The sequence below is a fragment of the Puma concolor genome, chromosome D4 (genome assembly GCF_028749965.1).
Source record: "Puma concolor isolate L17-30 chromosome D4, mPumCon1.1.hap2, whole genome shotgun sequence".
Taxonomy (NCBI): Eukaryota; Metazoa; Chordata; class Mammalia; order Carnivora; family Felidae; genus Puma; species Puma concolor.
The window spans coordinates 4057015-4084883 of NC_141679.1; the positions used below are offsets into that span (position 1 = coordinate 4057015).

The 27869-nt window shown below is 51.2% G+C and overlaps 1 protein-coding gene and 1 long non-coding RNA gene across 3 annotated transcripts in view; one reads left to right on the forward strand and one right to left on the reverse strand.

Annotated features, from left to right (window-relative positions):
* SYK (spleen associated tyrosine kinase) overlaps positions 1 to 24447 on the forward strand; it is an 85974-nt gene extending 61527 nt beyond the window's left edge. For both annotated transcript variants that reach the window (XM_086684842.1, XM_086684843.1), the window contains 7 exons: positions 2728 to 2815; positions 4102 to 4279; positions 7509 to 7718; positions 8861 to 9050; positions 16215 to 16355; positions 17052 to 17164; positions 22621 to 24447. In XM_086684842.1, coding sequence (XP_086540968.1) covers positions 2728 to 2815; positions 4102 to 4279; positions 7509 to 7718; positions 8861 to 9050; positions 16215 to 16355; positions 17052 to 17164; positions 22621 to 22693 — 993 coding nt within the window. In that variant the 3' untranslated portion in view covers positions 22694 to 24447. The remainder of the gene's footprint in view (positions 1 to 2727; positions 2816 to 4101; positions 4280 to 7508; positions 7719 to 8860; positions 9051 to 16214; positions 16356 to 17051; positions 17165 to 22620) is intronic.
* On the reverse strand, positions 6958 to 17126 carry LOC147574671 (uncharacterized). Its single transcript, XR_015243395.1, has 2 exons — positions 16990 to 17126; positions 6958 to 8036 (listed from the first exon to the last, which is right to left on the reverse strand). It is a non-coding gene; the product is annotated as an uncharacterized LOC147574671 (long non-coding RNA).
* Positions 24448 to 27869: the final 3422 nt, after the last annotated feature.

Genomic DNA, 27869 nt, shown 5'->3' on the forward strand with positions numbered 1-27869 from the left:
CCCTCGATCCCAGAGGGTGTTGGGCGTTGTCCTACTAAGTGGCGTATCCATCGAACACTTCAGGAGACAGGAAACTGGTTTTACGTCTTTACTTTCGTCACAGTGTCACTGCCGCCCTGGTAACTGACACGACAGAAAGTCTCCCATTTCTTCCAAAGAACATTCTCCAGAGTGTCATCCTCTGCCCCCCCCCCCCCCGCCAGTGAGGATGAGGAGGACCTGGGGGCCCAGCCAGGGAGCAGATGTGGTTAGTGAGTGTCCTGTGGGGCTCGGTCAGGCCGTGAAGGCTCGTAACAGAGTGGTGGTCCACACGGCCTCCTCGGCTGAAAACGGGGGCCTGCCTGACCTTCCGAGGGAGACCCCAACCCGGGTCGGTCCTTACTCCGAGGCAGACCGGGGGTGAGCACCACCCTGCCGATGTCACTGTGGCCGTCACTGGTGGTTCCCACCTGCTCTTGGTGCCCTGGCATCCCTGTCACTTACACACCCCCACCTCTACTGTCCAATCCTTCCCCATGGGATTCACTTGTCAGGTCACTGCCTTCTGCCTTTAATTTGTGAAGTCCACTGCTCTGAAGAACATTCGCTCAGGGTGAAGCAGTTATAGCCCCAGGATACTGCGCTAAGGGTCACAGGGCAGGTCTCAAGGTCAGGAGAAGGGGTGCTGGTGCCCTCCCCTTGCCCAGGACGGCGGGTCCTCGTGTCAAAGTTTTGTCTTTGGATCTCAGTTTCCCACCTGCAGCCAAGATGAGACGTTGAAAGGATAGTAAATGTAAACCTAAAAGAAGCTTTTTTTAAAAATTTTTTAATGTTTATTTTTAAGAGAGAGAGAGAGAGTACAAGCAGGGGAGGGGCAGAGAGAGAGGGAGACACAGAATCTGAAGCAGGCTCCAGGCCCCGAGCCATCAGCACAGAGCCCAGTGCAGGGCTCGAACTCACTGTGAGATCATGACCTGAGCCGAAGTCGGACGCTCAACCGACGGAGCCACCCAGGCACCCCTAAATCGTTTTTAAATCACACTGACTCATTCTTCACATCTCCCAGCTTTGAGGCATTATCTTCGTTCATTCATTCATTCACTCACTCATTCACTCACTCATTCATTCGTTGGTACGTGTTTGGCACATTTTTATGGAGCACCAGCGGTGGGCAAGACGAAGCCTGGGTGTAGCGAATGCACGACTGTGCCTTACACCGTTTGCACCCTCGACACGTGGTGCCTCTCCTGTGAGTGCGGCGGGAACGCTCAGGTAGTCAGAGGAGAACGTGGAGCCAGGCCCACCGGTTGACACGTGAGAGCGGGCGTCCGTAGCCTGGTCACCTGGGCCTTTGCCACTGTGAGCAGTGGGCCCGTGGCGCTCGGTAGTCGGCCTGAACAAGGAGGTCAAGGTTTTGGAGACAAGTGGCCGAGGCGTGGCCACGGTGCCTTGTGACTCTATTATCGTACTTGTGGTTCTGGGTCCTGTGATGTCAGGAGGGCGGGTGAGGATGCATTGTGTGACGCAAAACACGTGGCAATGTAAAATTAAGCTTGATGTCTCCGTTTCTTTAAATTTCTCCAAAATCTGGCAGTATTTCACTTCTTCGTGGCCGGTGTTTGGGCGCCGATGAGGTTCATGGGTATGTAAACCCCTATTCAAGTCACACCAAAACAAACCAAAAAAAGAGTTTGAATTGTGATTTTTTTTTTCCATGAACCAAATTGACCAATTGACCCTTGTTTTCAGTTGAGAGGGTGGAGGTGGCCAGGAAGACTCAAGATGGAGACTTTCAGGAGGGAAAGTTTATAGGGACGTAAGGAGTAGATCGTCCCCACACCCTCTTATTTCATAATGCAAATTAACGCACATCAAATAAATAATGAGTCGTTGCCGTTAATAACGGCCAGCAAACCGTTTTCCGTTACCTGCTTGGGGTACTGGGCAGATTTCCTTTCCCTCGGGTTTGGATAACAGGTCCCCCCCCCCGCACAGGGTCTGTGATTATTGTCATTACTAGCAGCACTGGGCTCTGGCCAGCGGCAGCCGCGTCCCCATGGGACCGATAGCTCACTGGCCGGTGCCCCCACTCTGGCATCTCCCCCACACGTAGCTAGATCTCCGTGGAGGGTAAGATACAGGCAGAAACTAGGACTGTGTAGACGCTTTGGAGTCAGGGAGGGCGTGGAAGCAGCTAGTAGATATTCACAGTTTCTTCTTTTTTAATGTTTATTTATTTTTGAGATGGGGAGGGGCAGAGAGAGAGGGAGACACAGAATCCGAAGCAGCTCCAGGCCCTGAGCTGTCAGCACAGAGCCTGACACGGGGCTTGAACTCACGAGTGGTGAGATCGTGACCTGAGCTCAAGTCGAACACTTAACTGACTGAGCCACTCAGGCGCCCCTCAGTGTTTCTTCTTAAATAACTTTAATAGGACATAAAAGTGAAAAGAAAGAGTTGAGCCAGGAAGACGAATCCAGGGGATCTTTTGATAGGTGGAAACAGGATTGAAAAGGGTCTGTGAGCGGGGACCCCCTGCACGAGCTCTGTTGAGCCTTCGCGGGGTCCAAACAGCTGCCCGAAGAATGAGATAAGCCACGTGGTTTTTTTGTCTCTCTTCCTGATTCTTTCGTTTGTCTTCTCTGCGTAAGTTCAAATGTGATTCTTTGAAACTGCAAGTAACTGTGCAGATCAGTCCGACAGAGCACCCGTGAAGGAAAGTGACCTGCTGTCGTCTGTGTGCTTCAGGCCTCCACATCCCAAGGGAGCCGGCCAGAGAGCGCCGTGACCTTCAATCCGTACGAGCCGGACCGCGGGCCCTGGCCCACGGACAGAGGTGAGAAACGCACTCGTGGGTCGCAGGCCATTCACCGCACCGCAGTCGCGCCGGCCCGACTTAGCGGTGGCTCAGCATGGGTGACGCTGCTGGCCGGTGGCCGGTGGCGGGTGTCACCTGCCTGGGGCCAATGGTGTTCTGGGGCATGAAGAGGTCTCCGAGGCCTCCCTGTCGGGGACACGGCCTCACGGAAAGCGTTCTTCCATGCTGCTGCTCCAGAAGGGCTCGTCCGGTAACACCGCCAGTTCACGGCTCTAGGACCGCGTCCTTGGAAGGGTGTGTGTGTCCGTCTACCGCCAACACGCTTCCGCAGAAGGGGCGGTGACGCGGGGCTGCTCCGGACGGAAGGGATGTCTGGGTGGCTGGAATTCTAGCCGCACTGAGGGAAGTGCAGGGGCCCTGAGGCCACAGGAGGGCCCAGTTCACGAGGGCGCACCACACCCTCCGTGACGCCCGTAGCCCTCGGCCAGACTGGTTGTCACAAGTGGGAACCCTTTCCGGGTTCTCTGTGTGACTCCGGGTTACATTTTTATCGGTGAGCTTGGTCAGTCCGTGCATTGCTGCAGAAACGAACCCCAAACTTAGCAGCTTAAAATGGCCGCGGTTGTCGAAGGGTCTCCTGCGGGTCAGGGGTCTGGGCACGCCGGGCAGGGGGGAGGCGGGGCGAGGCTGGAGCACGGGGGCCGGCCGGCATCTCGCCCCTGCTTCGTCCAGGGGCCTCCGCGGCCGTCTCCTGGCGGGGGCTGGCGTGGGCTTGCTCACAGCGTGGAAAGCGTCCGGACGGCCCGACGCCTCGCGTGGTGTCTGAAGCTCGAGAGCCATGTTTCCAGCCAACAGTGCAGATGGTTCCTGGTCCTTTACAACCTCGCCCGAGTGTATACAGACGTCCCTTCCCATACATTCTGTTGGTTGACGTTGACACGGTTACAAAAGCCACTGGGGGCCGAGGGGGCGTGACATAGACCTCACCCCTCATTAGAAGGCGTGTCAGAATTTTTACATGCGGTAGGAAGGCCTCCCTCCGTCTTTGCCCCTGGCATTGAAAGACCCTTTCTCTATGCACATTCGTGCAAGAATGGGGTCGGGCCCGGCGGGGAAGAGGGGCTGTTCACTGCCCCCCCCCCCCAACAAACTGGGAGAGACTGTGCTCACTGGCGCCGTAACCGCACGAGGTGACCAAGGTCTGGAAAGGGGAGGTGGGGGGGGCAGGAGGCCGGGGGTGGGAGATGATGGGAGTTTCACCGGGGGTCCAGCCCTAAGCTTGTGTTTTCCGGACCGCCCTGCAGACGCCCAGAGAGAGGCCTTGCCCATGGACACCGAGGTGTATGAAAGCCCGTATGCGGACCCCGAGGAGATCAGGCCCAAGGAAGTCTACCTGGACCGCAAGCTGCTGACCCTGGAGGACAACGAACTGGGCTCTGGTAACTTCGGGACCGTGAAGAAGGGCTACTACCAGATGAAAAAGTAAGTCATGGCTGCAACACCACCCCGCACGTCCTCCCGCAAGCGGACCTTCTGGGCACCACCTGTAAATGCACATCCCAAACACAAATACAACCCAGCACAGCTGAATGTGTCTTTGTTAGCAAGTCCATTCTTGTTCATTTCTGGTAGAGTTACAATGCAAGCATCCATTGCGTATGGGAACTACGTAAATACTAATTACCTGTGTTAGGGTGGTGTGAGCGTGCCTTTTAGAGAATTAGAAGGTAGAAACAAGCAAAATGTGATAAAAGTAGAACATCATATTTATGCCCCCCAGATACCGCTACTGTTAACTAACAATAGTGTGTGTGTGTGTGTGTGTGTTCAGTTATTTTATCTTATTTGTTAAATTGTGTCCTATTTCTCTTACCCATAAAATTCCTGACTACAAATATCATGAGTGAAATGATATTTGCTTTTTCCTACATTTTCAAATAACAGCACATTCATACGATAAATAGAATTGCTGGGTCACTGAGATCGCCGTACGTGACTTGCTCTTTAGAAGGCGTCCCACAGAGACGGTGCAGTAAAGATACTGGTCTGTATGGTCTTTCCAGACACACCATATCTCTGAACGTGCGTGTTGGCATTAGTGTGTTAACTGATAATCGGGTTTAGCTGTTAGGTATTATTTTAAATTGAAGACATTTTATCAATGTTTTTTCTTACGTAAGTAGATCTACATTATTCAAGCGTCAAGAATCTTCAAGTGCGAAAGCACGCACAGAAACTCTTGCTTTCAATATCGTTTTGTTGGGTGTGTGTAATCGACTGATATGCTCATTTGAAGATACATGTATGCATATCACAGTTATTTGTGAAATGAATATAAATTACCCTGTATTAAGGCATAAATTTTCTTCACTAGTTTGTGACATTTACATTCCTTGCTTAATCAAATACACGAATTAACATAGGCATAACTATAGAGACGTAATTTCAGCTAGAGGATTTGGGGAGAGGAGGGGCCATGTAGGTCAATTTAGGGCAAAATGATGTCTTCACAATAATGAGTCTTCCAATCAATAAACATAACCCATTTTTCCACTTACGTGGCTCTTGACTTCTCAGGTTTCTCTCAAGTAGGGTTGTTTCATTTTCTATATAGAGTGTAATTTTCTGTGTAGAGTGTAGTTTCCTGTGTAGGGTGTTGTTTCCTGTGTAGGGTGTTGTTTCCTGTGTAGGGTGTAGTTTCTGTGTTGGGTGTAGTTTCCTCTATAGGGTGTTGTTTCCTGTGTAGAGTATAGCTTCTTGTATAGAGTGTAGCTTCCTGTGTGGGTTGTAGGTTTCTGTGTAGGGTGTAGTTTCTGTGTAGGGTGTAGTTTCCTTTGTAGCAGTCTTGGATTTCTTCTTGGATTCATTTGGAGGTATTTAGTATTTTAGATGTTAATATATATGCTATAGTTTTTAGAATTTCATTTGCTAATCTCCAGTGTTGCTTGGATATGGAAATAGGACCAGTTTCACCTCTTGACTTGATCATCAGCATCCTTGACTGAATTCATCCGTTACCCCTCAAATCATTTCTAGTCATTTATCAGTGTATTCTTTGACCCGGAATGTGTCATCTGTGAATAAAGACAGTTTTATTTCATCCTGTCTAATCCTTATGCTTTGATATTTCTTTCTTGCCTTGTTGTATTAGCCCAGAATTGTGGCTCAGTGTTGAATAAAACTGGAAGTAACCTCATTTCTCATTCTTGATTTTGTGACGGGGGATACTTTAAATATCTCACTATTAGGTTTATAGCTGCTCTTTATCAGATTAGGAAAGTTTCCATCAGTTCTTACTCTCTGAGAGATTTATTTTTAATCATGAATGTATATTACAGTTTACTGAGCACTTGTTTTCCTCTGCTGAGATGACCTTATGGTTTTTCTCCTTTATTGTGTTTACATGGTGAAATGCACGGATTGATTTTCAAATGTTAAAGCCACCTCTCATTCCGATGTTAAAACCAACAAGATGTGGAACGCACACATCTTGTTTGTGAATTACATGCTCATTCTACCTTTTTCATAACTCAGTGAATTTAATTTACTAATACTTCTCTTAGAATATTCGCATTTATGTTCATGAGAGATTTCAGTAGCTTATTTTCTTGGAATTTCTTTGCCTGGTTTTGGCATCAGGGTAATGCTGGCCTCATAAGATGAGTTGGGGGCTTCCTTCCTCTTTTCTTTTCTTGAGGGGACTGTGGGTGTTTTTTCTTCCTTAAGAAAGGACGGGTTGGGAAGAATCAAGAGATTTTTGCTCTTCATTTTGATCCCTACCTCACGTCGTATGCAAACCCAGTTCCACACGGACGGTGGACTGAAATGTGGAAAGGTACAATGATAAAACTATCTAGAAATAACATAGGGAAATATGTCCATGATTGCAGAAGGGCGAGGGATGCTCTTGGGGTGCTGGGGGTGTGTTTGTGTAGGAACTACAGTGTGTGTTCAGTGTGGAAACACTTGTTAAGATCTGCACAGAAGGTGTCTGTGTCGTTCTGAATGTATGTTAGACTTACTCTGTTATTCTCTTATTCTACCTGTTTTGTGGGACAGACCTATTTTTATTCTCCCACTTGGGGGTTCAACCAATGAGGTGTAATTCCTGTGTGGGAATTGTATCATAGAGAAATGCAGTTTTCTAAATCCTCCACAGCTAAGTTCCACCCATTTATTTCAGTCCCATTATATCAGAATATTTTCAGGAGGTCAAATGTGACCTATGTGATGTTGTTATGAGAAAATGAAAAACAGTTAATTTTTTACAAACTTGTTGAAGCTTGCTTAAAAGCATCGGTGCCCAGTTTTAAAAAGTGTTTTGTAAACAATGAGCTTGAACAGTGTGTGCTTTTCAATTCTGCATCCAGAAATTCATTTTAAACATATATCAAAGGAACATTGTATTCACATACATCACAGATCACCTGTAGATGGTATAGGAACTCATGCATGTCATGGTTTGTAAGGTTTATTTGAAAGCTACTCATATTCTATAATATTTAGGCTCTGCTTGCTCGGACTGTTCTTCAGCTCCCCCCTTTAACTAATGAAGGGCGACTCTCTTTGCCTGTAAAGCAGAGAGAATGTGGTTGCAGCTGTTTCCAGAACCCCATTTCTAGCAGAGCAGTTACGCCCCGCAGAAGGCAATTACCTAAACCCCGGCCACTTTGAAAACTTTCTTTCTTATGTGTTACGATTTCTTTCGCAGAGTCGTGAAAACGGTGGCTGTGAAGATTCTGAAGAACGAGGCTAACGACCCCGCTCTTAAAGATGAGTTATTAGCGGAAGCCAACGTCATGCAGCAGCTCGATAACCCTTACATCGTGCGCATGATCGGCATCTGTGAAGCCGAGTCCTGGATGCTGGTGATGGAGATGGCGGAGCTGGGTCCGCTCAACAAGTATTTACAGCAGAACAGGTAACTTGGCGTAGGCCGGAAGCTTACACTGTGCTGGGGCAAAACCCACCAGCCCAGTGTACGTCATAGCCCGATTTCTCTGGGAAGCTTTGTCTCCTCCCACGCCTTCCCAGTGTGGGCCCACCCTTACGGGGCCTTGAGGGAGGAGGGGAAAGAGCGGTAGTCTTCTGATCAAATGTTCTTTTTGCACTTGTTGTGCTAAGAAAACCTCCAGTCCAACAATTTCGTCTTCTTCATGGTCCTTTGCTCACTCCGAATTGCCCAGTGATAGAATCCACCATAGAAGCAGGCTCCCCTCGCTGGCAGAACATGCCCTGCCTAGTGAGAGAAATATTGAACATTCATTTTTATTTTTTTAAGTGTATTTACTTTAAGTGATTGGGGGAGGGGCGGGGGGGGGGAGAGAGAATCCCAGGGAAGCTCCGTGCTGTCAGTGCAGAGCCCAACGCGGGGCTTGAACCCACAAACTGTGAGATCATGACCTGAGCCAAAGTTGGACGCTTAACTGACAGAGCCACCCAGGCGCCCCCAAAATCAACATTTTTAAAGGGGAGATAGTGATGTCTTATGTGTCTGGCTGACCTCTACATTCCTACAAGTAATTCTGAAAATATCTGTTGCTATCAATGGGTTACAACTGTTGGTGGGGTATTCCTGCTGGGCTCATCTACAGCCATTGTTGAGAGGGAGGAACTCACATGGAATAAGTCATATGAACAGCCACCGACTACTTTGTCCCGTTGGCTACATTGTGTTTGTACTCTACTCAGATTGTGTCTTTAATCTGCAGAGAAGGGAGGCGCCGTTAACCTCACTCCACAGGTAAGAAATGGAGACTCGGTTGGTTTTGTTACCTGTCCCATTTTGGAACAAGGGTTCCAACCGAAGCCTGGCCCTCCATGAGTGGGGGCTGCCCACGCCATTGTGTTACTTCTCACGCAGTTCAAAGCACACCTTGAAAAGCGTACCGGTTCGAGACCAGGACAATGGTGCTCGGCTTTGGGCAGCCATAGATTAACAAGGTTTTTGTCACCAGTTGTTACTCTGACGGACAATAGGCAATGCGTGGACCCCTCTGCTTACCTGAGGAACATACTTGAACTACGGTCTGCTATCACTCATGACACATCTGTAACTTTCAGGCACGTCAAGGATAAGAACATCATAGAGCTGGTTCATCAGGTTTCTATGGGAATGAAGTATCTGGAGGAGAGCAATTTTGTGCACAGAGATCTGGCGGCAAGAAACGTCTTGCTGGTTACTCAACACTATGCCAAGATCAGTGATTTTGGACTTTCCAAAGCGCTCCGTGCTGATGAAAACTACTACAAGGTAGGAAGAACTTAGCCAGTATTCAAAGCAGCAGGTAGTGAGAATCTGAAATGCAAATGTCTGTGTTCCGGGGGTACGTGGGCAGCTCAGTCCGTTGAGCGTCCCACTCTTAAATTTTTTTTTTTCAATGTTTATTTATTTTTGGGACAGAGAGAGACAGAGCATGAGCGGGGGAGGGGCAGAGAGAGAGGGAGACACAGAATCGGAAACAGGCTCCAGGCTCTGAGCCATCAGCCCAGAGCCTGACGCGGGGCTCGAACTCACGGACCGCGAGATCGTGACCTGGCTGAAGTCGGACGCTTAACCGACTGCGCCACCCAGGCGCCCCGTGCGTCCCACTCTTGATTTCAGCTCAGGTCGTGATTCCCCAGGTCGTGGGATCGAGCCCTGCATCTTAAGCCCTGCTTAAGATTCTCTCTCTGTCTCTGTCTCTCTTTCTCCCTCTCTTTTCCCTTCCCTCACTCACACACTCTCACCCTCTCCCTCTGCCCTTCCCTCACTCATGCTTTCTCTCTCTCTGTCATCCTCCCTCTCAAAAAAAAATAGCTATAGCTACAACAATTTGTTAGTGGATGCACAATATTAAAAGATATAACTTATGACACCAAAAAACGTAAAATATGATGGGGAGGGACAAAAGGGCAGAATTGTTGCGTACCATCAAAGTGAAGTTGTTATCACCTTAAAACCGACTGTTACATTTATAAGATGTTTTGTGTAAGCCTCAATATAATGACAAAGAGCTGAGTTGTGCACATAAGTCAGAAGAGAATCTAAGCATACCGCGACGAGAAACCATCCAATCACAAAGGAAGACAACAAGAGAGGAAGAAAAGAACTACAAAACAGCCGGAAAACAAATAAGATGGCATTCGTAAGTTCCTAACCTGTCAATAATTATTTTAATGTAAATGGATTAAATTCTCCAATCAAAAATATAGAGTCGCAGAATAAATTTAAAAAACCTACAAGACTCAACTGCATGCTGCCTACAAGAGAGTCCCTTCAGCTTTAAGGACACACATAAACTCAAGGTGAAGGGATGGGAAAGAGACCCCATGAAAATGGAGACCAAAAAGTAGCAGAAGTAGCTATATCAGACAGAACGGACTTTAGGCCAAACACCATACCAAGAAACAAAGAAGGTCATCACGTGATAATGGTGAAGTTGACTCTTTACGAGGATACAACAATTTTAAATATGTATGCGTGCGACAGTGGAGAACCATCTGAATATAACCTGAATAAACAAATACTAACAGACCTGGAGGGACAAATAGACAACAGCACAATAATAGTAGGGGGTTTTAATACCCCACTTTTTTTTTTTTTTTATTATTTTTTTTTTCAACGTTTATTTATTTTTGGGACAGAGAGAGACAGAGCATGAACGGGGGAGGGGCAGAGAGAGAGGGAGACACAGAATCGGAAACAGGCTCCAGGCTCTGAGCCATCAGCCCAGAGCCTGACGCGGGGCTCGAACTCACGGACCGTGAGATCGTGACCTGGCTGAAGTCGGACGCTTAACCAACTGCGCCACCCAGGTGCCCCTTAATACCCCACTTTTAATGATGGATAGGTCATCCACGCAGAAAATCAATAAGGAAACATTGGACTTAAACTATACTTTAGGCCAAATGGACCCAACAGTAGTCACAGGTGAATTCTACCAAACATTTAAAGGAGAATTATTAATACCAGTCCTTCTCAAACTCATTTTACAAGGCCAACATTACCCTGATCCCAAGGTACCACAAACAAAACTATAGGCCAAAGTCCCTGATGAACACGCACGCAGAAATTATCTGTAAAATACTCGCAAACTGAGTTCAACAACCCATTGAAAGAATCCTACACCATGGGCAAGTGGTAATTATCCTTGGATGCAAGAATGGTTTAACATCTGCAAAACAATAAATGTGATATACTACATTAATAGAATGAAGGCTAAAAATCCTATGGTCATCTCAATAGATGCAGGAAAAGCATTTGACAAAATTCAGTGTCCTTTCATGATACTTTCAACAAAGTGGATATGGAAGGAATATGCCTCAACACAGTGAAGGCCATATATCACAGGCACGCAGCTAACATCAGTCTCAATGGAAAAAGGTTGAGAGATTTCCCTCTAAGATCAGGAACAAGACAAGAGTGTCTGCTCACAGCACTCCTATTCAACATAGTACCGGAAGTCCTAGCCAGAGCGATCAGGCAAGGAAAATAAATAAAAGCCATCTATACCTAAAAGGTAGAATAGAATTGTCTTTATTTGCAGTTGGTGTGATCTTACATAGAGAAAACACTAAAGATTCTACCAAGAAACCATTACAACCCATCAATCAATCCGGTAAAGTACAAGATACAAAACCAACTTGCAGAAATCGGTTGCATCTCGATGCACCAACAATACACTGTCTGACAAAGAAATAAAAGCTCATTTACCATTGTATCAAAATGATAAAATACTTAGGAATGAATTTAAATAAGGAAGTAAAAGATCTAAACACTGAAAACTGTAAAATACTGGAAAGAAATTGAAGAAGACAAATAAAATGAAAAGATATCCTCCACTCATGGATTGAGAGTTAATATTGTCCATACTACTCAAAGCCATCTGTATGTTTAATGCAAATCCCTATCAGGATTCCAATGGCATTTTTTTTCAGAGATAGAAAAAAAATTCTGAAATTCATATGGAACCCAAAAGGCCCCAAGTAGCCAAAGCAATCTTGAGAAAGAACAAAGCTGCAGTCATGCTCCCTGGTTTCAAACCACACTACAAAACTATAGTGATCAAAGCAGTATGGTACTGATGTAAATAAAGACACATGGGCCAGCGAGACAGAACCAAGAGCCCAGAAATAACCCTAAAATAATAGCCAACTAATAATACTTGACAAGGGAGCCAAGAATGCTCAGGAAAGGACAGTCTCTTCAGTAATAAATGGTGCTGGTAAAACTGGATGTTCGCATGCAAAAGGAGGAAATTGGGCCCCTATATCATACCACTCACAAAAATTAACTCAAAATGGATGAAGGACTCAAACATAAGACCTGAAACCACAAAAGTCCTAGAAGAAAACATGTGAAAAATGCTTCTTGACATTGGTCTTGGCAATGAATTTTTTGGATATGACAGCAGAAGTCCAAGCAACGAAAACAGAAATCAACTTATGAGATTATGTCAATTTAAAAAGTTGTACAGGGGCACCTGGGCAGCTCCATTTGTTAAGCGTCCGACTTCAGCTCAGGTCATGATCTCAAGGTCCATGAGTTTGAGCCCCGCGTTGGGCTCTGTGCTGAGCTCGAAGCCTGGAGCCTGCTTCAGATTCTGTGTCTCCCTCTCTCTCTGACCCTCCCCCGTTGATGCTCTGTCTCTCTCTGTCTCGAAAGTAAATAAACATTAAAAATTTTTTTTAAAAAGTTGCTGTACAACAAAAGAAACAACAGAGTGAAAGTCAACCAATGGAATGAAAGAAAATATTTGCAAACCAAGGCATAAATATTGAAAATCTATAAGGAATTCATACAATCAATAGCAAAAAAGTACAATAAAACAAAAATCATATTTTAAAATGCACAAAGGACCTGAATAAACATTTTCTATTCTTTTTCTGTATTTCTGTAACCAAAGAGGACATACAAATGGCCAACAGGTACATCTAAAGGATCACAAATCATCAGGGAAATGCAAATCAGAACCACGTTGAGATACCACCTTACACCTGTCAGAATGAATATTATCAAAAAAATAAAAAATAACAGGTGTTGGTAAGGATGTGGAGAAAAGGGAGCCCTCTTGCACCGTTGGTAGGAATGTCAATTGGTGCAGCCAGTATGGAAAACAGCATGGGGAGCCCTTAAAAAATTAAGAATAGGACTCCCATGTGATCCAACAATCTCACTTCTGTGCATTTATCTGAAAGAAATGAAATCACCATCTAGCAGAGATATCTACACACTCTCATATTTATTGTAGTCATTACCTACAATAGGCAAGATAAAGAAACAACCTAAATATCAAACAATGGATGAATGGATCAAGAAGACGTGATGTGGTGTGTGTGTGTGTGTGTGTGTGTGTGTGTGTGTGTGTTGGTTTAAAATACAGACAACCACATGGGATACGTCAACCATAACAAAAGGAGGAAATCTGCTATTTGCAACAACACGGATGGTCCTCGAGGGCATTATGCTGAGTGATAAGCCAAACAGAGAAAGAGAAATACTGCATGCTTTCACTTATATGTGGAATTTAAAAGCCAAACTCACAGAAACAGTAGATTCTGGTTGTCCGGGACTGAGGGGTAGAGGAGATGAGAAGACGGTAGTCTCAGAACGTAAACTTTTAGTTATCAGGGGAATAAATTCTGGGGGTCTGTGTTGGGTATGGTGCCTGCAGCCTATAGGACCGTGCTATATATATACGTGGAAGTTGCTACGAGAATAGATCTCGCATGTTCTCCCCACAACAACAAGCAATGGTAATTTTGTCAGATGAAGGATGTGCTAAGTAACCTTACTCTGGTAAACATCTTGCAATACCTGTGTGGCTCAGTCACCGTAGCGTGCATGTTAGAAGCAGCACAGAGATCACGCACTCCTGAAAAGACGGAGACGTGGACCATTTCTTTGAGAAGACAGGGTGAAATGGAACAGAATCGAGAGCTAAACAACGTTACAGAGAAATGATACTAATGGAAGCACATCTGTGCGTGACAACGTGACCTTGCGCCGAACACAAATGCCCTTTGATCCTGCAGCTCTGCCCTGCACGGGGCACAGATACACACGGCCAGTAATGTTCGTTCTAGAATGACGTGTAATAGCAAACATCAGGAAACTGCCTCATGGTCTCTCGGTAGGAGGCTGGTTACATCAGTCGTACTAGATTTATAGGAGGCATGCAATTAACTCTTCTAAAAGTGACTATTTGTGCGTGCTGACGTGGAAATATATCTACAACACGTGCTTGAGCAGCACCATTAAAAAATGAAGTGCAAAACATACGCTCCTAGCTTTTCCACCTCCAAAAATGTATATATTCCCTCTCTGTACTCGTATGTAGATTTTTCTGGAAAGATTCAGGACAAACTACCAAACACGGCCGTCTCCGTGGATGAGGATTTGGAATTGGTGGAGAGAGATTTACCTTTTTGATGTATATAGGATTTGTCAAAGGGTTTCCTTTGTATCACCTCAACATTAAAATTAAGACCAAAATAACACACGAGTATATTGTTCACAACGTTTGAAGTCAGAATCTAAAAATAATGCATAACATGATTGAGATGGAAGTGTAATCAGTGTGTCGTTTAGAGATGGGCCATGGTATCTGTGCTCTCAGGCCGATGTTCCCGGGCTGTCCCCTCTCAACCCACCACCTCCCTCCCCACAAGGGTGCTTGTGACGGTTCCGTCCACAGGACGTAGCAGAACTTACGTGCGCCAGACTCCAAGCCCTAGAGTAAAGGGTTTCGCGGGGCACGATTCTGATCTCTTTACTACCACTTGCTTTTTTATTTTATTTTTTTATTATTTTTGAGAGAGAGAGAGTGTGTAAGCAGGGGAGGGACAGAGAGAGAGGGAGACACAGAATCCGAAGCAGGCTCCAGGCTCCGAGCTGTCAGCACAGAGCCCGATGTATGGCTCGAACTCACGAGCCGTGAGATCATGACCTGAGTCGAAGTCGGACGCTTAGCCGACTGAGCCACCCAAGTGCCCCTACCACTTGCTTTTTGAAATTAGAAAGTTTAAAGCATTTTGGGGGCGCCTGGCTGGCTTAGTCAGTGGACCATGCAACTCTTGATATCAGGCTTATGAGTTCGAGCCCCACGTTGGGCGTAGAGATTACTTAAGAATAAAATCTTTTTTTAAAAAAAGTTTAAAACAGATTTTAAGCAATATTTGCAATCTGTAACAAAATAATTAATGTCGGCTTAAAATCATGGACAAAAACACAGTGATAGTTAAAGATGCTACAGCCCAGTATTTCTTGGAGCGTGACCATGGGATCTTGATGCTTGACTCTTTGCATGTTACAACAAGCTCCATGAAATATGAGTCACTCAGGAAGAGGTGAGAGAAAAAAGACAAAAAGGTACAAGAAATACAGTCTGAATCTTAAAAATATGTACTTAAATCTAGGGGCGCTTGGGTGGTTCAGTCAGTTAAGTGTCTGACTTCGGTTCAGGTCATGATCTCACTGTTCGTGTGTTCAAGCCCCGCGTCGGGCTCTTTGCTGACAGCTCAGAGCCTGGAGCCTGCCTCGGATTCTGTGTCTCCCCCTCTCTCTGCCCCTCCCCTGCTCGTGCTCTCTCTCTCTCTGTCATAAAAATAAACATTAAAAAAATTAATATTTATTTAAATCTTAAAAATTAAAATATAGTCATAGTTTTAAGATTCAGACCAAATACATACATGCAAACATGCACACGACATTTGGGGAGTCATTTTCTTCTTTCTTTTTCTTTCTTTCCTTCCTTCCTTTGTTCTTTCCTTCCTTCCTTTCTGAGAGAGACAGAGCATGAGCAGGGGAGGGGCAGAGAGAAAGAGAGAGAGACAGACAGAATCTGAAGCAGGTTCCAGGCTCTGAGTTGTCAGCACAGACCCTGACGGGGGGCTTGAACTCACGAACCACAAGACCATGACCTGAGCTTAACTGACTGAGCCACCCAGGCGCCCTATTCTTGTTTTTCTTAACGGTGGTTAATACACATAACCTAAATTTGACCATCGTAACCGTTTTTAAGTGTAATGTTAAGCACATTCCCTGCGGTTACAACCTCTGTCCAGAATTCTCATCTTCCCAGACTGAAACTCGGTCCTCATTAGGCCCTGGCCACAGTTACTGCACTTTCTGTCTGTGACTGGGAGCCCTCTAGGGGCCTCAGGGGGATGCTTTCACGCAGTATTTGCACCTTAGTGACTTGACCGGGCTTGTTTTACTGAGGATAATGTCCTCGGGGTCCATCCCTGTTGTAACATGTGCTAGAATTCCCTTCCTTTTTAAGGTCCAGTGACTTTCCACCATAGGAATATCGACATGTTGTTTATCCGTTCCTCCGGCGGTGGACCCCAGGCGGGCTCCCGCCTTTTGCTGCCATGAACGGGGGCGCCCGCGATCCTGTCATTAACGGAGTGCCCCCGTCTGCTTTGCCCGCAGGCCCAGACCCACGGGAAGTGGCCGGTCAAGTGGTACGCCCCCGAGTGCATCAACTACTACAAGTTCTCCAGCAAGAGTGACGTCTGGAGCTTCGGCGTGTTGATGTGGGAGGCGTTCTCCTACGGGCAGAAGCCGTACCGGGTGAGCCGCCGCGGCTGCACTGAGCCATCACAACAGATCAGACAGATCAGCCACACGCTATTGCCACGGGACCCATTTGGAAAATCATAAAATCCGGGCACCCTTTCTGAGTCTTGCACGGCCTTTTTGCCAGTGAGCCATTAACAGGACCTCAGTTTTGTTCTAAGTTGAAGAGGCAGTATTTGATAACAACTGAACAGTGTATGTGTTTTTCATGACGCGTTATGCCTGGTGGTGTGCATAAAACAGACCCAAATCAACATTCGTTAGAGTTGAAATAGAAATGATGGCAATTTCCATGACTACATTTGCAGTCCAGTTAAATATTTTAGTTGTTGTTTTTTTGTTTGTTTTTTTTTAATCCGAATGGATACATCTCAAAAAGGGCCCATGTGCTGGAACACAGCTTGATGAATTTTCACAAATGGGATGTGCTCATGAAACCAGAGCCCAGGCGATGAAACAGAACAGAACCCCCCACCCCCCGGTTCCCCTTGCACATACAAGCTGTCCCCCAAGGGTCACCCCGTCTGATGTCTAGATCCCGGGTTAGGAGCTCCTGTTTTTTGTACTTTTTCCAAGTGAAATCGCGCAGTGTGTACTTCTGTTTCTCTGGGGCGGGGGTAGGTCCTACCTGCTGTTTTGTTGTAGTCAACACCATGTTCACCAAACTCGGGTATGTTCTGCGTGTTTCAGGGCATGAAGGGAAGCGAGGTTTCGGCCATGCTGGAGAAAGGAGAGAGAATGGGGTGCCCCACGGGGTGTCCGAGGGAGATGTACGAGCTGATGAAGCTGTGCTGGACGTATGAGTGAGTACTCGCACGCCCTGCCCTGCGGTTTGTGCAAATGCCCTGGGGCAAATGGGAGGCACCGAAAAGAAGCACCGCCTCCCAACTAGGGACTTGCTCCCTTGTGAACAGAGCACGGTGGGGGTGGCTTGCTTCCTGGACCGTGCACTTGTATTCTTCGTTCTAAAGAGTAAGTTTAGGCAGTTACTGTCATCCAGGGGGTCAGAATTTAAACGTAGATAATACCAGCTGGGGGTGGGGGTGGTCACCGCAGAAGGATGTCGGTGGGAGTCTGGGCTGGTGCCGCGTGCCACAGTGGGTGGCAGAGGGGCTCAGTGGGGACAATGTTGTACTCGCCTGGTTCCTGACCACCTTCATAGTGCGGCAAGACCATGGGTGTTGTCCAGGTCACGGGTGGATGGGCCGAGGGAGCCCTTCCCCGGAAGTGACTCAGACCTTGCAAAGTGGCCTCTGAGTCTGCCGAGTGCGTCCTGCGTCCTGCCTGGGGGACCACAGGTGACGTTGTAGGCAGCTCAGCAGGGAGAGAAGCGCATCACGCCTGAGAATCAGGAAGTGGCCCTTGACCTTGCCCACAGGGGCGGCCTGTGAGTGGGTCGTGGGGAAACCGCGAGCCGTGGCCCCCGTGTCTCTGGCCCTGGCATGTGCCTGGGAGCCCTCGCAGCCCAGACACGATGCGGGTCCACGATGCAGAGGAGCTCACGTACCTGCCACGGGCTTTACCACCTCAGGGTCAGACCTGCTCCCAGATACCCGGTTGATGTTGAGGGATGTTCCAAGTGCTTTCAGATGCCACCTGGGGTTCTCTACCTCCCGGGAGCATCGTCCGCCACAGCCACGTTGGGAGTGGAAGGAATGCCGTCGTTCTCTGGAAGTGACCCAGGGGCGGCCCCGAAGGGAGAGGGCGGAGGTCTCCCAGCCTGCCGCTGCGGACACCATGCAGGGGAAGGGCCTCTGGCGGAGGCCCGATGAGGCCGCTGGGAACGGCGCAGGCTTGTCCTGGCTTCCGGCGCACCCCGCTGGGCCGTGGGGACCCCACAGGCTGCGAGGATCCGCTGGGAGCTGACGCCCAGGTCGGAAATGAGCTCACTGCGGCCTTCCTCCATGCATTCGTCCCAGCCTCTGGCCTAAGCGACCTCTCCATCCCGGGGACGCTGGGTCAGGTGACCACCGGCCACAGTCCGAGGCCTCGGGTCAGGCGCAGCCCTGGGGAGGGCACTTGGTAGAAGGGGGCATTTCCCAGATGTGCCCTCCCTCCTGCCTGGGCCTTCCTGTGGAAGCGTTCACTTCCTCGGGGAAGAGCACCCTTTAAGTGATTCTGAGACAAACGGAAAAGCCTCAAATTCAGATAAACTCGCAGGGCGATGGTTGAAGTGAGCACTGTGGCATTTGCTAATGCTGACACCTTTATTTCTGTCGGTTGTCCTGTGTGTTGCCAGTAAGGGGTGCGGGGGGGGCGGGAGGGATCAGGACGGGTGCGGGCTTAGGGGATGTGCCCAGCGGGGTGAGCGAGGCAGGCGGACGACCAGCTTGGCTCCGGGGTCCCCTCAGCACTGGGCGCGTGGCTCCTGTGACCCGGGCATCAGGGGCAGGCGACACTCTGTCCCCACTGGACACCTGCACACGTACAGCCGCTCGCACGGTCTCTGCCGGCTTGGTCCACGGAGGGAGGATGTGCAGGGAGACAGTTGTCCTGGGAACTCACCGGAGCCGTGACAAAGGGAGTCCTGTTCTCTCGGAGGGCTCGACCCCCCAGTGTCCGTGCTCACCTAGAGGTTTCAGGAGGGTCTGTGTGAGGCCGACGCGCAGGGATGTCTCGTCCCCGTCACTCCGATCCCCGCGTGCTCTCTGGTGAGACCCACGTCGCCCGGAACCAGCCCCAGTATCAGCCGAGTGACGGGAGTGATGACCGCCCACAGCCTGAAATTAGAAATGACTCCTCATCGGTCTTTGATTGCTTTTCCAACAAAGCTGTGTTTCTGAAGGTTGGAGTGTTTCTAGCAGTGACTTGAAACAGGGCAGGGGGTGGGGGCGGGGGCAGGCGATGATCAGAGGCTCGGTCTGAATGTCAGCAGTCCCATGATGCACCACTGAACGGAAAGGCAACGTTTCCTTGGGCGTGGCTCCAGGAGCGGGTCTGGCTACCCCCCGGGGAGACACCTGCCCCCGGCCGCCAGCATCTCTGTTCACCTGGCTGTCCCCTGGGCTCCATGGTGTGTCTGGGGTGGGGAACCGAACCCTGAGTAGGCGGACATCCCTCCCCAGCCCTCCCGCTTTGCAGAGGGGGGTGGGGTGCTCAGAGAGGTACCTGCAGAGGTCACGCTGGGAGCCTCGGTGCACTGTGGAACCCAGGGAGGACACACGGGGAGCGGGGCTGGGGGCTTCAGCTAGAAGGGTTTCACAGACTCCTTGCAGGTCCTGTACGTAGAGATGCCAGGGGGGAGAGGCCTGGTGAATCGGGAGAAGTTGGGGCTCTTCACGCTGAAAAACAGGGCGGCGGCCTAATGGAGAAAAGTCTGGGACATTTAGGATGTCTGAGGTCGGGAATGATCTAGATGGAGCCCCAAGTGCTGCTTAAAGATCAGCAAACACGAGCAACAGGGCGACATTGCCCGGACCATCCTTGTCCCTGGTCCCGGCTCTGCTCAGGGCCAAGTCCATTCCCTCTGAGTGCCCCCTCCCCTGAGAGCCCCCTCCCCGAAGAGTCCCCTCCCCTGAGATTCCTCTCCCCTGAGAGCCCCCTCCCCTGCGAGCCCCCTCCCCTGAGAGCTCCCTCCAGAGCCTCCCTCCCCTAAGAGCCCCCTCCCTTGAGCACCCCCTCCCCTAAGAGTCCCCTCCCCTGAGAGCCCCCTCCTCTGAGCGCCCCCTCCAGAGCCCCCCTCCCCTAAGATTCCTCTCCCCTGAGAGTCCCCTCCCCTGAGGGTCTCCTCCCCTGACAGCCCCCTCCTCTGAGCGCCCCCCTCCCCTGAGCACCCAGGTGTTCACGTGGCCACTCTCCCCACTGGAGGTGCCGTGTGCAAGCCTCCATCCCAGCACCAGGCAGGGGGTCAGCAGGCCTCAGGGAAAGCCCAGCCCCTGCTGGAGCCTGCAGTTGAAGAGAGGGGCGAACAGGCTGCAGGTAAGCCACGAAATTAGTGCCTTCTGTTGTGTGTTCGCAGAAGGGGAGGAGTCCGATGGCCTTTCAGGGCTGAGGACACGGCCCAGGGGGACCACACAGGGGACACATGCGTGTGGGTGCTTACTCATAGAAGGAGCAGGTGCTTGGAGGCACAGAGGCTCACGGAGCTTCCAGAACTTGGTGGAGTCGGTGAAGTGAATACAAACGAGCCCTGTTACATTCTCCAGGCTTTTTGAGGCTTTTTTGTTTCCATTCTTTCCTCTGTTCTAAACAGTCAGCTACCTTCACCAGTGTGGCTGATAGACTTGTAGATAGATAGATAGACAGATAGATAAATAGATAGATAGATGATAGATACATAGATGATATATGGATAGATACATACATATATACATACATATGTGATAGAAAGATCTAGATGGATGGATGGATGTTGGAGGGATGGACAGATTGATTGATGATGGACAAGGATGACTGATAGAAAATGAGTCAATCAGTACATGACAGATGGATAGAGATGGGTAGGTAGAGAGGACACTTGTATATATTTGTACACGCTTGGACACTTATCACTGACACACCTATGACCCCCCTCCACATACACACCAGCTGACACTTTCCGGGGTGGTTACTACTCTGGGCTGGGGGGAGCACGGGCTGTCGCGAGGCAGACAAGCCACAAATCCACCCCATGTGAGCATGTGGTTGCATATTTGATAGGTGCCGTGCAGCCCCCGTGGGAGGTTGTGGGACCATCTTTCTGCTAGAGGTCCACCGTGGCCTCTGTTAGGGAGTGGAGTTCTGGACGGCAGGATGAGGGGCAGGGGCGCAGGCCACGAGGAAAGAGGGGCCCCAGGCACGAGGGCCCGAGTACAGAAAGCACCCCGAGGCCTGGGGAAGCAGATGCGGGCAGGCGGGGACAGATGGGAAGCTGGCACACGTACAGGACGCTTGGCCACACTCGCTGAAGCCCCACATCATCCTTACTCCCGGGGGCGGCCTCTCCCACAGTGTAGAGGAGAGATCTACAGCCTGAGCAGGTGTCTGCGGAGGGCCAGCCTGTAGCCCTGCATCGCTTCCTTCGCTTGGTGCCCGGCTGCTGGGTGGATGAAACCCCCAGAGAAAGATTCAAAGGGGGCTCTGTGCATCTGGGCCCCCATACTTGCAGTGGAATGTTCTGTTTTGCAAAGGTGATGAGGTTGTGCTCTTAGACCGTAGGAGGAGGGAGGCTGTCTGTCTGTCTAGACACAGGTCTCACACATGCTCCTGCACCCGGGCTGGGCCACCACCCCATCTTGAACACAGCCTGGTGGCCAGAGGCATGACCCCCACCATGAAGCCCGAGATGGCCTGTGTCCCCAGCCATGACCACAGACTGCTGATAAGTCCCAGCAGGTCATTATGGTTTTTCCTGGCTCTTAAAAGCTGCAAGCGAAACCATTTATGTTGATGCCGTTTGACAAAACCCGTTTCGGTTCTGTAGAAACCGCTCTCCCTACAGTGGAGAGTGATTCTGGGTCCCCGTGAGCCTGCCCCCCGGCCCCTGTCGGACCTGGAGCAAGTGACAGTTTCAATGTGGACACTTCACCCCGTTTAACCTCAAGCTCTGTTTCCCTTACCGGGCAAACTTACCCGCTGGCATTATAGCCAAAAATCTTGCGATACAAGCAAAATCAGTTCCACACCGGGATAGATTCTCAAGAGTTTTGAGAACTACTTGCTTCCGGCTGATCCTGTCATATTGGAGAAAGCGGAGGCGTCTCTACACGTTTGTCATATTGGAGAAAGCAGAGGAGAAGTTACAAACTGAGGTCATTTCCCACCCTCAGCAGTGACAGAGAAGTTCGTCTTGTGGGTTTGTGACCGTCAGTGCCCGCGTCTTTGGCTTTGAGTTTAATATGAACCCATATCATCCCACGGTCCCAGAAAGCCCAGAGCCATCCGATGGGGGCAGGGGGAGAGCTTAAATTGTGTCCATTTTTAGCAAGATTATGAGTCCAACTTGAAATATAGGTCTTCAGCCCATTGACCCACTAAGTATTTTTAGGCACGTCCTATTTTGCTGGATCACAAGTCTCTGAACTGGGGGCGAAAGATCTCGGCTCCCCGTGCAAAACGTCTCCAACTTGAAGGTGGACACGAGTCACCTGGGGATCGGGTCCTGCAGGCCACATGGGCCTGACTGTATTCCGCCAGGGGCTCCTGGTCCCCGGGCGCGGGGAGCAGGGACGCGCAGGCTCTAGAGGAACCAGCAGGGGGCGCAGCCACCTCCACTCCACCTGCCGGAGGGGCTTTTGCCACAGCGCGTGGACGGACAATAATGTGCGTCTTCCCTTTCCAGGGTGGAGAGCAGGCCCGGATTCGCAGCCGTGGAACTGCGTCTACGCAATTATTACTACGACGTGGTCAACTAACGGCCCCACGCCCTCCGTGGCCGCCTTGGGAGCAGACGAGGGGTCACAGCAAAGCCAGCCCAGTGCATGGATTTCGAGGGTTTCCACCTGCGTCTGCTGCCAGGGGAGCCGGCCTCGTGTGGAGCACGCCTGTGACCGTTGTCCCCAAAGCCTGTCCCAGAACACACCCTCCACAAAGCAGCCCCTCCTGGGAGAGCCCGGGAAGAAGGACAGCAGGGTCAGAGGGCCCGGGGAAGGATCCCTTTGTGTTTCTTGTCTGCGCGGTGTGATTTCGTGGCAGGTTACGTTCAGGATCTGTTTCTGCATCGGAAGATCTGGCAGCCTGGAGGCGTCCCGTGTGCCGTTCTCCGCGGCCAGGGGTGCGGCCGGCCTTGCGGTCTGCGGTGGAGGGAAGGGGAGCAGAGGGGAGCTGGCTGCCTCCAGAACTTGGCTCCGACCGGTCCTGCCACCGAAAAGCTGCCCTGGTGACACAAGTCCTTTGAGGCTGAAAAAACACAATCCAAGCACGTAGCCAGTTAAAGGGGATAAAAAGTTTGGAGACGGCATTTGCTCTGTGTGATCTCAGACGGAAGACGCACACCTGCGTGGACAAGGGGGCTCTCGGCACGGACCGGCTTGGCTTCCTTTCCCCTGAAACAGCCTCTCTCCCGCATGCTCTCCCAAGACCGTGCTTTCAGGGGACTAGTAAATAAAAGTCGTGCAGGCGGTGGAGGGCCGTGATGTCTGTCACCGCGGGCCTGAGCGAGGACAGACAGCAGGACGCCACGGGTCCTCATCTCCTGAGTGAGGTCCGAGCTCCCCTCCGCCAGAGAGAGGGTGTCGCCAGAGTTCCCAGCCCTTTCTGTGTTCACTGCAGGGGGGGACAAGCTGGTGGCCAAGGCCCTCTAAACGCGAGCCTCCTAAGAGTGTGTTAATTCCTAATAAAGCCGCAGACCCTGACCCTCACCACAAGTATGCCTGAGTGTGACTTTGGGTTGAAGGTGCGAGACGAGGAATTCTCTGCTAGTTCCCTAGGCGTAGTGAACCCCCGAGCAGGGTTTGGGCTTACACGAGTCACTGGCCCACATACACCAGTAAAGTTAGGATCAGCTGCCATGGGCTGGATGACGCGGGGTGACGTCTGGACCAGAGGCCCCGGCGCTGAGCTGCGGGTACCCTTCAGGTGCCGGAGCGTGTCTGTCGCGGGGCCGCACGTGGAAGGCTCGGTGACGTGAGCTAAGTCTGGAGGGGAAGGACTACTCACCACGCGTCTGCCCTGCCACAGGGTCACGCGCACTCCCTGTGCCTTTACCTGGGGGCCCTTGTTTAGCGGGAACAGAGGGGCCTCATGGACGGAGGACAGACAGCCTGTTCTGGCCAGAACCATTTGCTGACGCCGTGGACACCGCGTTCCCCCACGGCGGGACTGAGGTTTCCGGAAACGATTACTCGTTGCTCCTCTGAGCGTGTCCCCACACGGGCTGTCACCAGCCTTGGTGGCGACTTCACTTCGTCCCCTGCCCGGCGGCCGCCGCTCCGTCTGGATCTGCACGCGTGGAGGTGCCTGCTGGGCTCTCGGGCCCCGTCGCCCCGCAGAGCACACTCGACCGGATCATCAGTATTCTTCCTCCATCTCAAGAACTGCTTTTTGTCACTGGACTTTTTAACTGTGATTTTTTTTTTAAATAAAAGTTTTAAATTGGTTTGATGATTCTTTTCATGGATGTTACTGGAATGTGGTAGGATGCACTCTCAAATAAACTGTTAAACAGCAACTGTGTGTGTGTGTGTGTGTGTGTGTGCGTTTTCTTGTGAAGTTCCCAGTTGCGTCCCGGAAGGATGGACACACACAGAATCCTCGGACGGGTCCGTGAGCTTGAGCTGCAGATGCCTGCCAAGGGGGCCCTGGCCAGCCGTGACCGTGCTCGTGGGTTCCACACACGGAGGGCCTGACCCTGACCCAGAAGTCCCGGCGGGTGCCAAAGCAGCGCTCCGGGGTCACAAGCTCTGTCTTTGGAAGATTGCTTAGGGAGCACCGGGGGAACTGAGGAGGGGATTCCGGAGCCCTCATCTCCCCCTGTTTTCTCCAGGGTGCCACACGCTCACACACTCCCGTACACAAGCATGCACACCACATACACGCCTACACGCTGCTCACATTACATGTGTGCACACTCATACGTGCACGTGCACACCATGTACACACCTACACACAGCTCACGTTACACGTGCACGTGCCTCATACGTGCACGTGCACACCACGTACGTGTCCACACACCGCTCACATGTACACAGCACGCGCCTATGTGCACATGCACACCTTGTACACGCCTACATACCGCTCAAGTGTACACACGCACATGCACACCACGCACACACCTAGACACCGCTCACATGCACACACCACATATACACACTCGTGCATCACGTACACGCCTACACACCGCTCGCGTGTACACGTGCACACACCTTGCACACATACACACCTACACGCCGCTCACATGTCCACGGGCACACGTGTGCCCACCATATACACGCCTGCACACCGCTCACGTGTACATGTGCACACCCCTTGCACACACACCACATACATGCCTACACGCCGCTCACATGTCCACGGGCACACGTGTGCCCACCATATACACGCCCACACACCTCTCACGTGTACACGTGCACACCCCTTGCACACGCATGCATGCCACGTACACACCTGCACACCTCTCACGTGTACACGTGCACACACCATGCACACACACACCACATACACGCCTACACGCCGCTCACATGTCCACGGGCACACGGGTGCCCACCATATACACGCCTGCACACCGCTCGCGTGTACACGCACACACACCGCACACTGAAGCGCACCCCACGTGACCCCTTCGCGGCCAGCGTGGGGCAGTTGTCCCGCCTCGGGATGCGCCGGCGGCTCTTTTCGTCTAGGCCTCTCCTGGCCACCAGCCTTCCCCCCGGTCCCACTGACGGTCCCGTGCTCCGGCAGGCAGAGGTTGGGGGGCCTGGGTGGGCTGGCCTCACACTCCCTTGGTGGCCCTGGGAGCAGGACGGCCACGAGAGCGGAAGGACGGACTGCCAAACGGCCCGGGGCCTGCTGCTCCGGAAGCAGTACGTGCCCAAGACGTGGCAACAGAGAACAAAACAGACAGCTGGTCCCCGGCACCAACCACGGTGGGGCCTGAAACTCAGATGAGGCTCACCCGCCCTCCCGCGCCGACACCCGTGAGCGCGCAGACGCAGGCCCGTCGGCAGTTGCGGAACCCGTCGCTGCTTCGGGGGCAGCGGGTCCCCCTGAGTCACCGCGCTTCCTCAGGCGACGTGAGCCAGGCGGAGGTGAGGCCCCAGCCCTGCCCCCTCCTGCCCCCCTAGAGAGGCCGAGGAAGCACCCCCATGGGGCTTCCTGCACCTGTGAGCCTGTGCTGTGCGACCAGAACTTTCCCTGATGGAACAGCTGGGACGCCCGGCTCAGCCCTCCCTGCGTAAGGGGCCCGGGGCCCGGGGCCCGGTGGCCCACTCAGACTTCGAGGACTTTGCCACAAAGACCTTTTCACACGTTCTGGCCGGCTCAGCATTTTCCCGACTCCTTTGACCACAGACCCACTGTTGTGCTCAGTGTCTGTTAGCAAGACAGGGCCGGTGTTCTTCGCACACGCTGGGAGACTGCACAACGGAGGCATCGCACAGGGACCCTCAGCGCGTGTCCTTGAGCTCAATTATCCGAGTTATTAGCTGAAGAACCAGCCCCGTCCTGATCTCTAATGTTGGTTGTTTACACACCATGTTGTCTCTCTCTCTCTCTCTCCACACACACACACACACACACACACACACACGCAGCCCAGAACACACATAATCAATCACCCCTTCCCAGAAAAGAAAATCTTGATCACCTGGAGGGCCCAGGCCACATAACGTGGTGTTTCGTTACATAGAGCTCTTATTATTTTGGAGTTTTGCAAAACTCGCCCAGAGGGAAAAGCACACTTTTCCGGAGACGCCACCACCCAATCCAGTAAGATCGCCCGGGCTCCCAGCACACCCTGCGCCAAGCCCACCCGTCTGTGCTGGTCTCAAGTCCGTCTCACTGGCCGGGGGCTGCTGGTCATCGCCCCCTGGCGGGGCGTCAGCTGAGCAGGTGACGCTCTCTGCCCACATGCCACTCAGCCGGGAAGGTTCCGGGAGCTATTTTTTTAGCTAGGCGTTATTTTACCAAAGCCATGAGTCATAAGACATGATGCCTCTGCAGCCTTTGAGGTCTGGAGATGACTCAGTTTTCCACGACTATCGTTAAACGGTGGGACAGTGAGGGAAAAACACAAATTGTCCGTAAACGACTCTTCCTCGTTCACCACGATAAAGAGCCGGCCGGTGTCTGTATCAGAGGACATTGTGAATTTCCAGAGGCCGTTGAGGATGCCAGAATGTGCCGGAATGCAGTGCTGTAAACACTCCCTGCTTGGGACTAGCTGCTGGGAGTCCTTTCCCTCCTGACGTGGGGCCGAGGGGAGGTGGAAGGGAGGCCACAGCCTCACCGCCAGTGGACACCTGCCCCGGGATGGGCAGGATCACGCCGGGGAGATTCCCCCCGAAGAAAAGCAGTGCCCAGTGAAAGCCTGGGGGGAACACGTAGCCTTTTTAATTGACTTTATTTCTGCCACCAAAACACCTAGACCCGTGTTCGCTCTGGGACTCTCTTCCCTTAAAAGCGAGTAAGATACCCCCCCCCCCCGCCCCATTCCATAATAGTCTGCCTCCAGGTCTTTCCTGGGCGCTCTTGTGCACGAGCGGTGGTCTCCCACGGCTGCTTTCTGATGTAGGGTGGGGGAGTCAGTCCATCTGGAGCCCCCACTTCTATCTCTGTCTGCAAATACAGGGCCCAGAGTCGGCCAGTGGGGCCCGCGTCGTTTTGCAACGTCCCCCCAGGACCGTGTGGGTGCGACTGTGATAAACTGGCATCTTTTTGTTCCTGAGTTTCTTGGGCTCCTAATGCTCCTTTCAGCACGAAAATCACTTTCTGTTATTAACCCACTCGGTCACTGGTCCCAGGTATGCAGAAGGGGTCTCCCCTCCCGCCCCCCAAGTGAGCCCCCGTCCCGCACAACCCCCAACGTCTGGATCGTCCCTTTTCAGTCTGCGATGAAAGGCCTGCGTCTCCGGCCCCCACTCTGGCTCCCGGGAC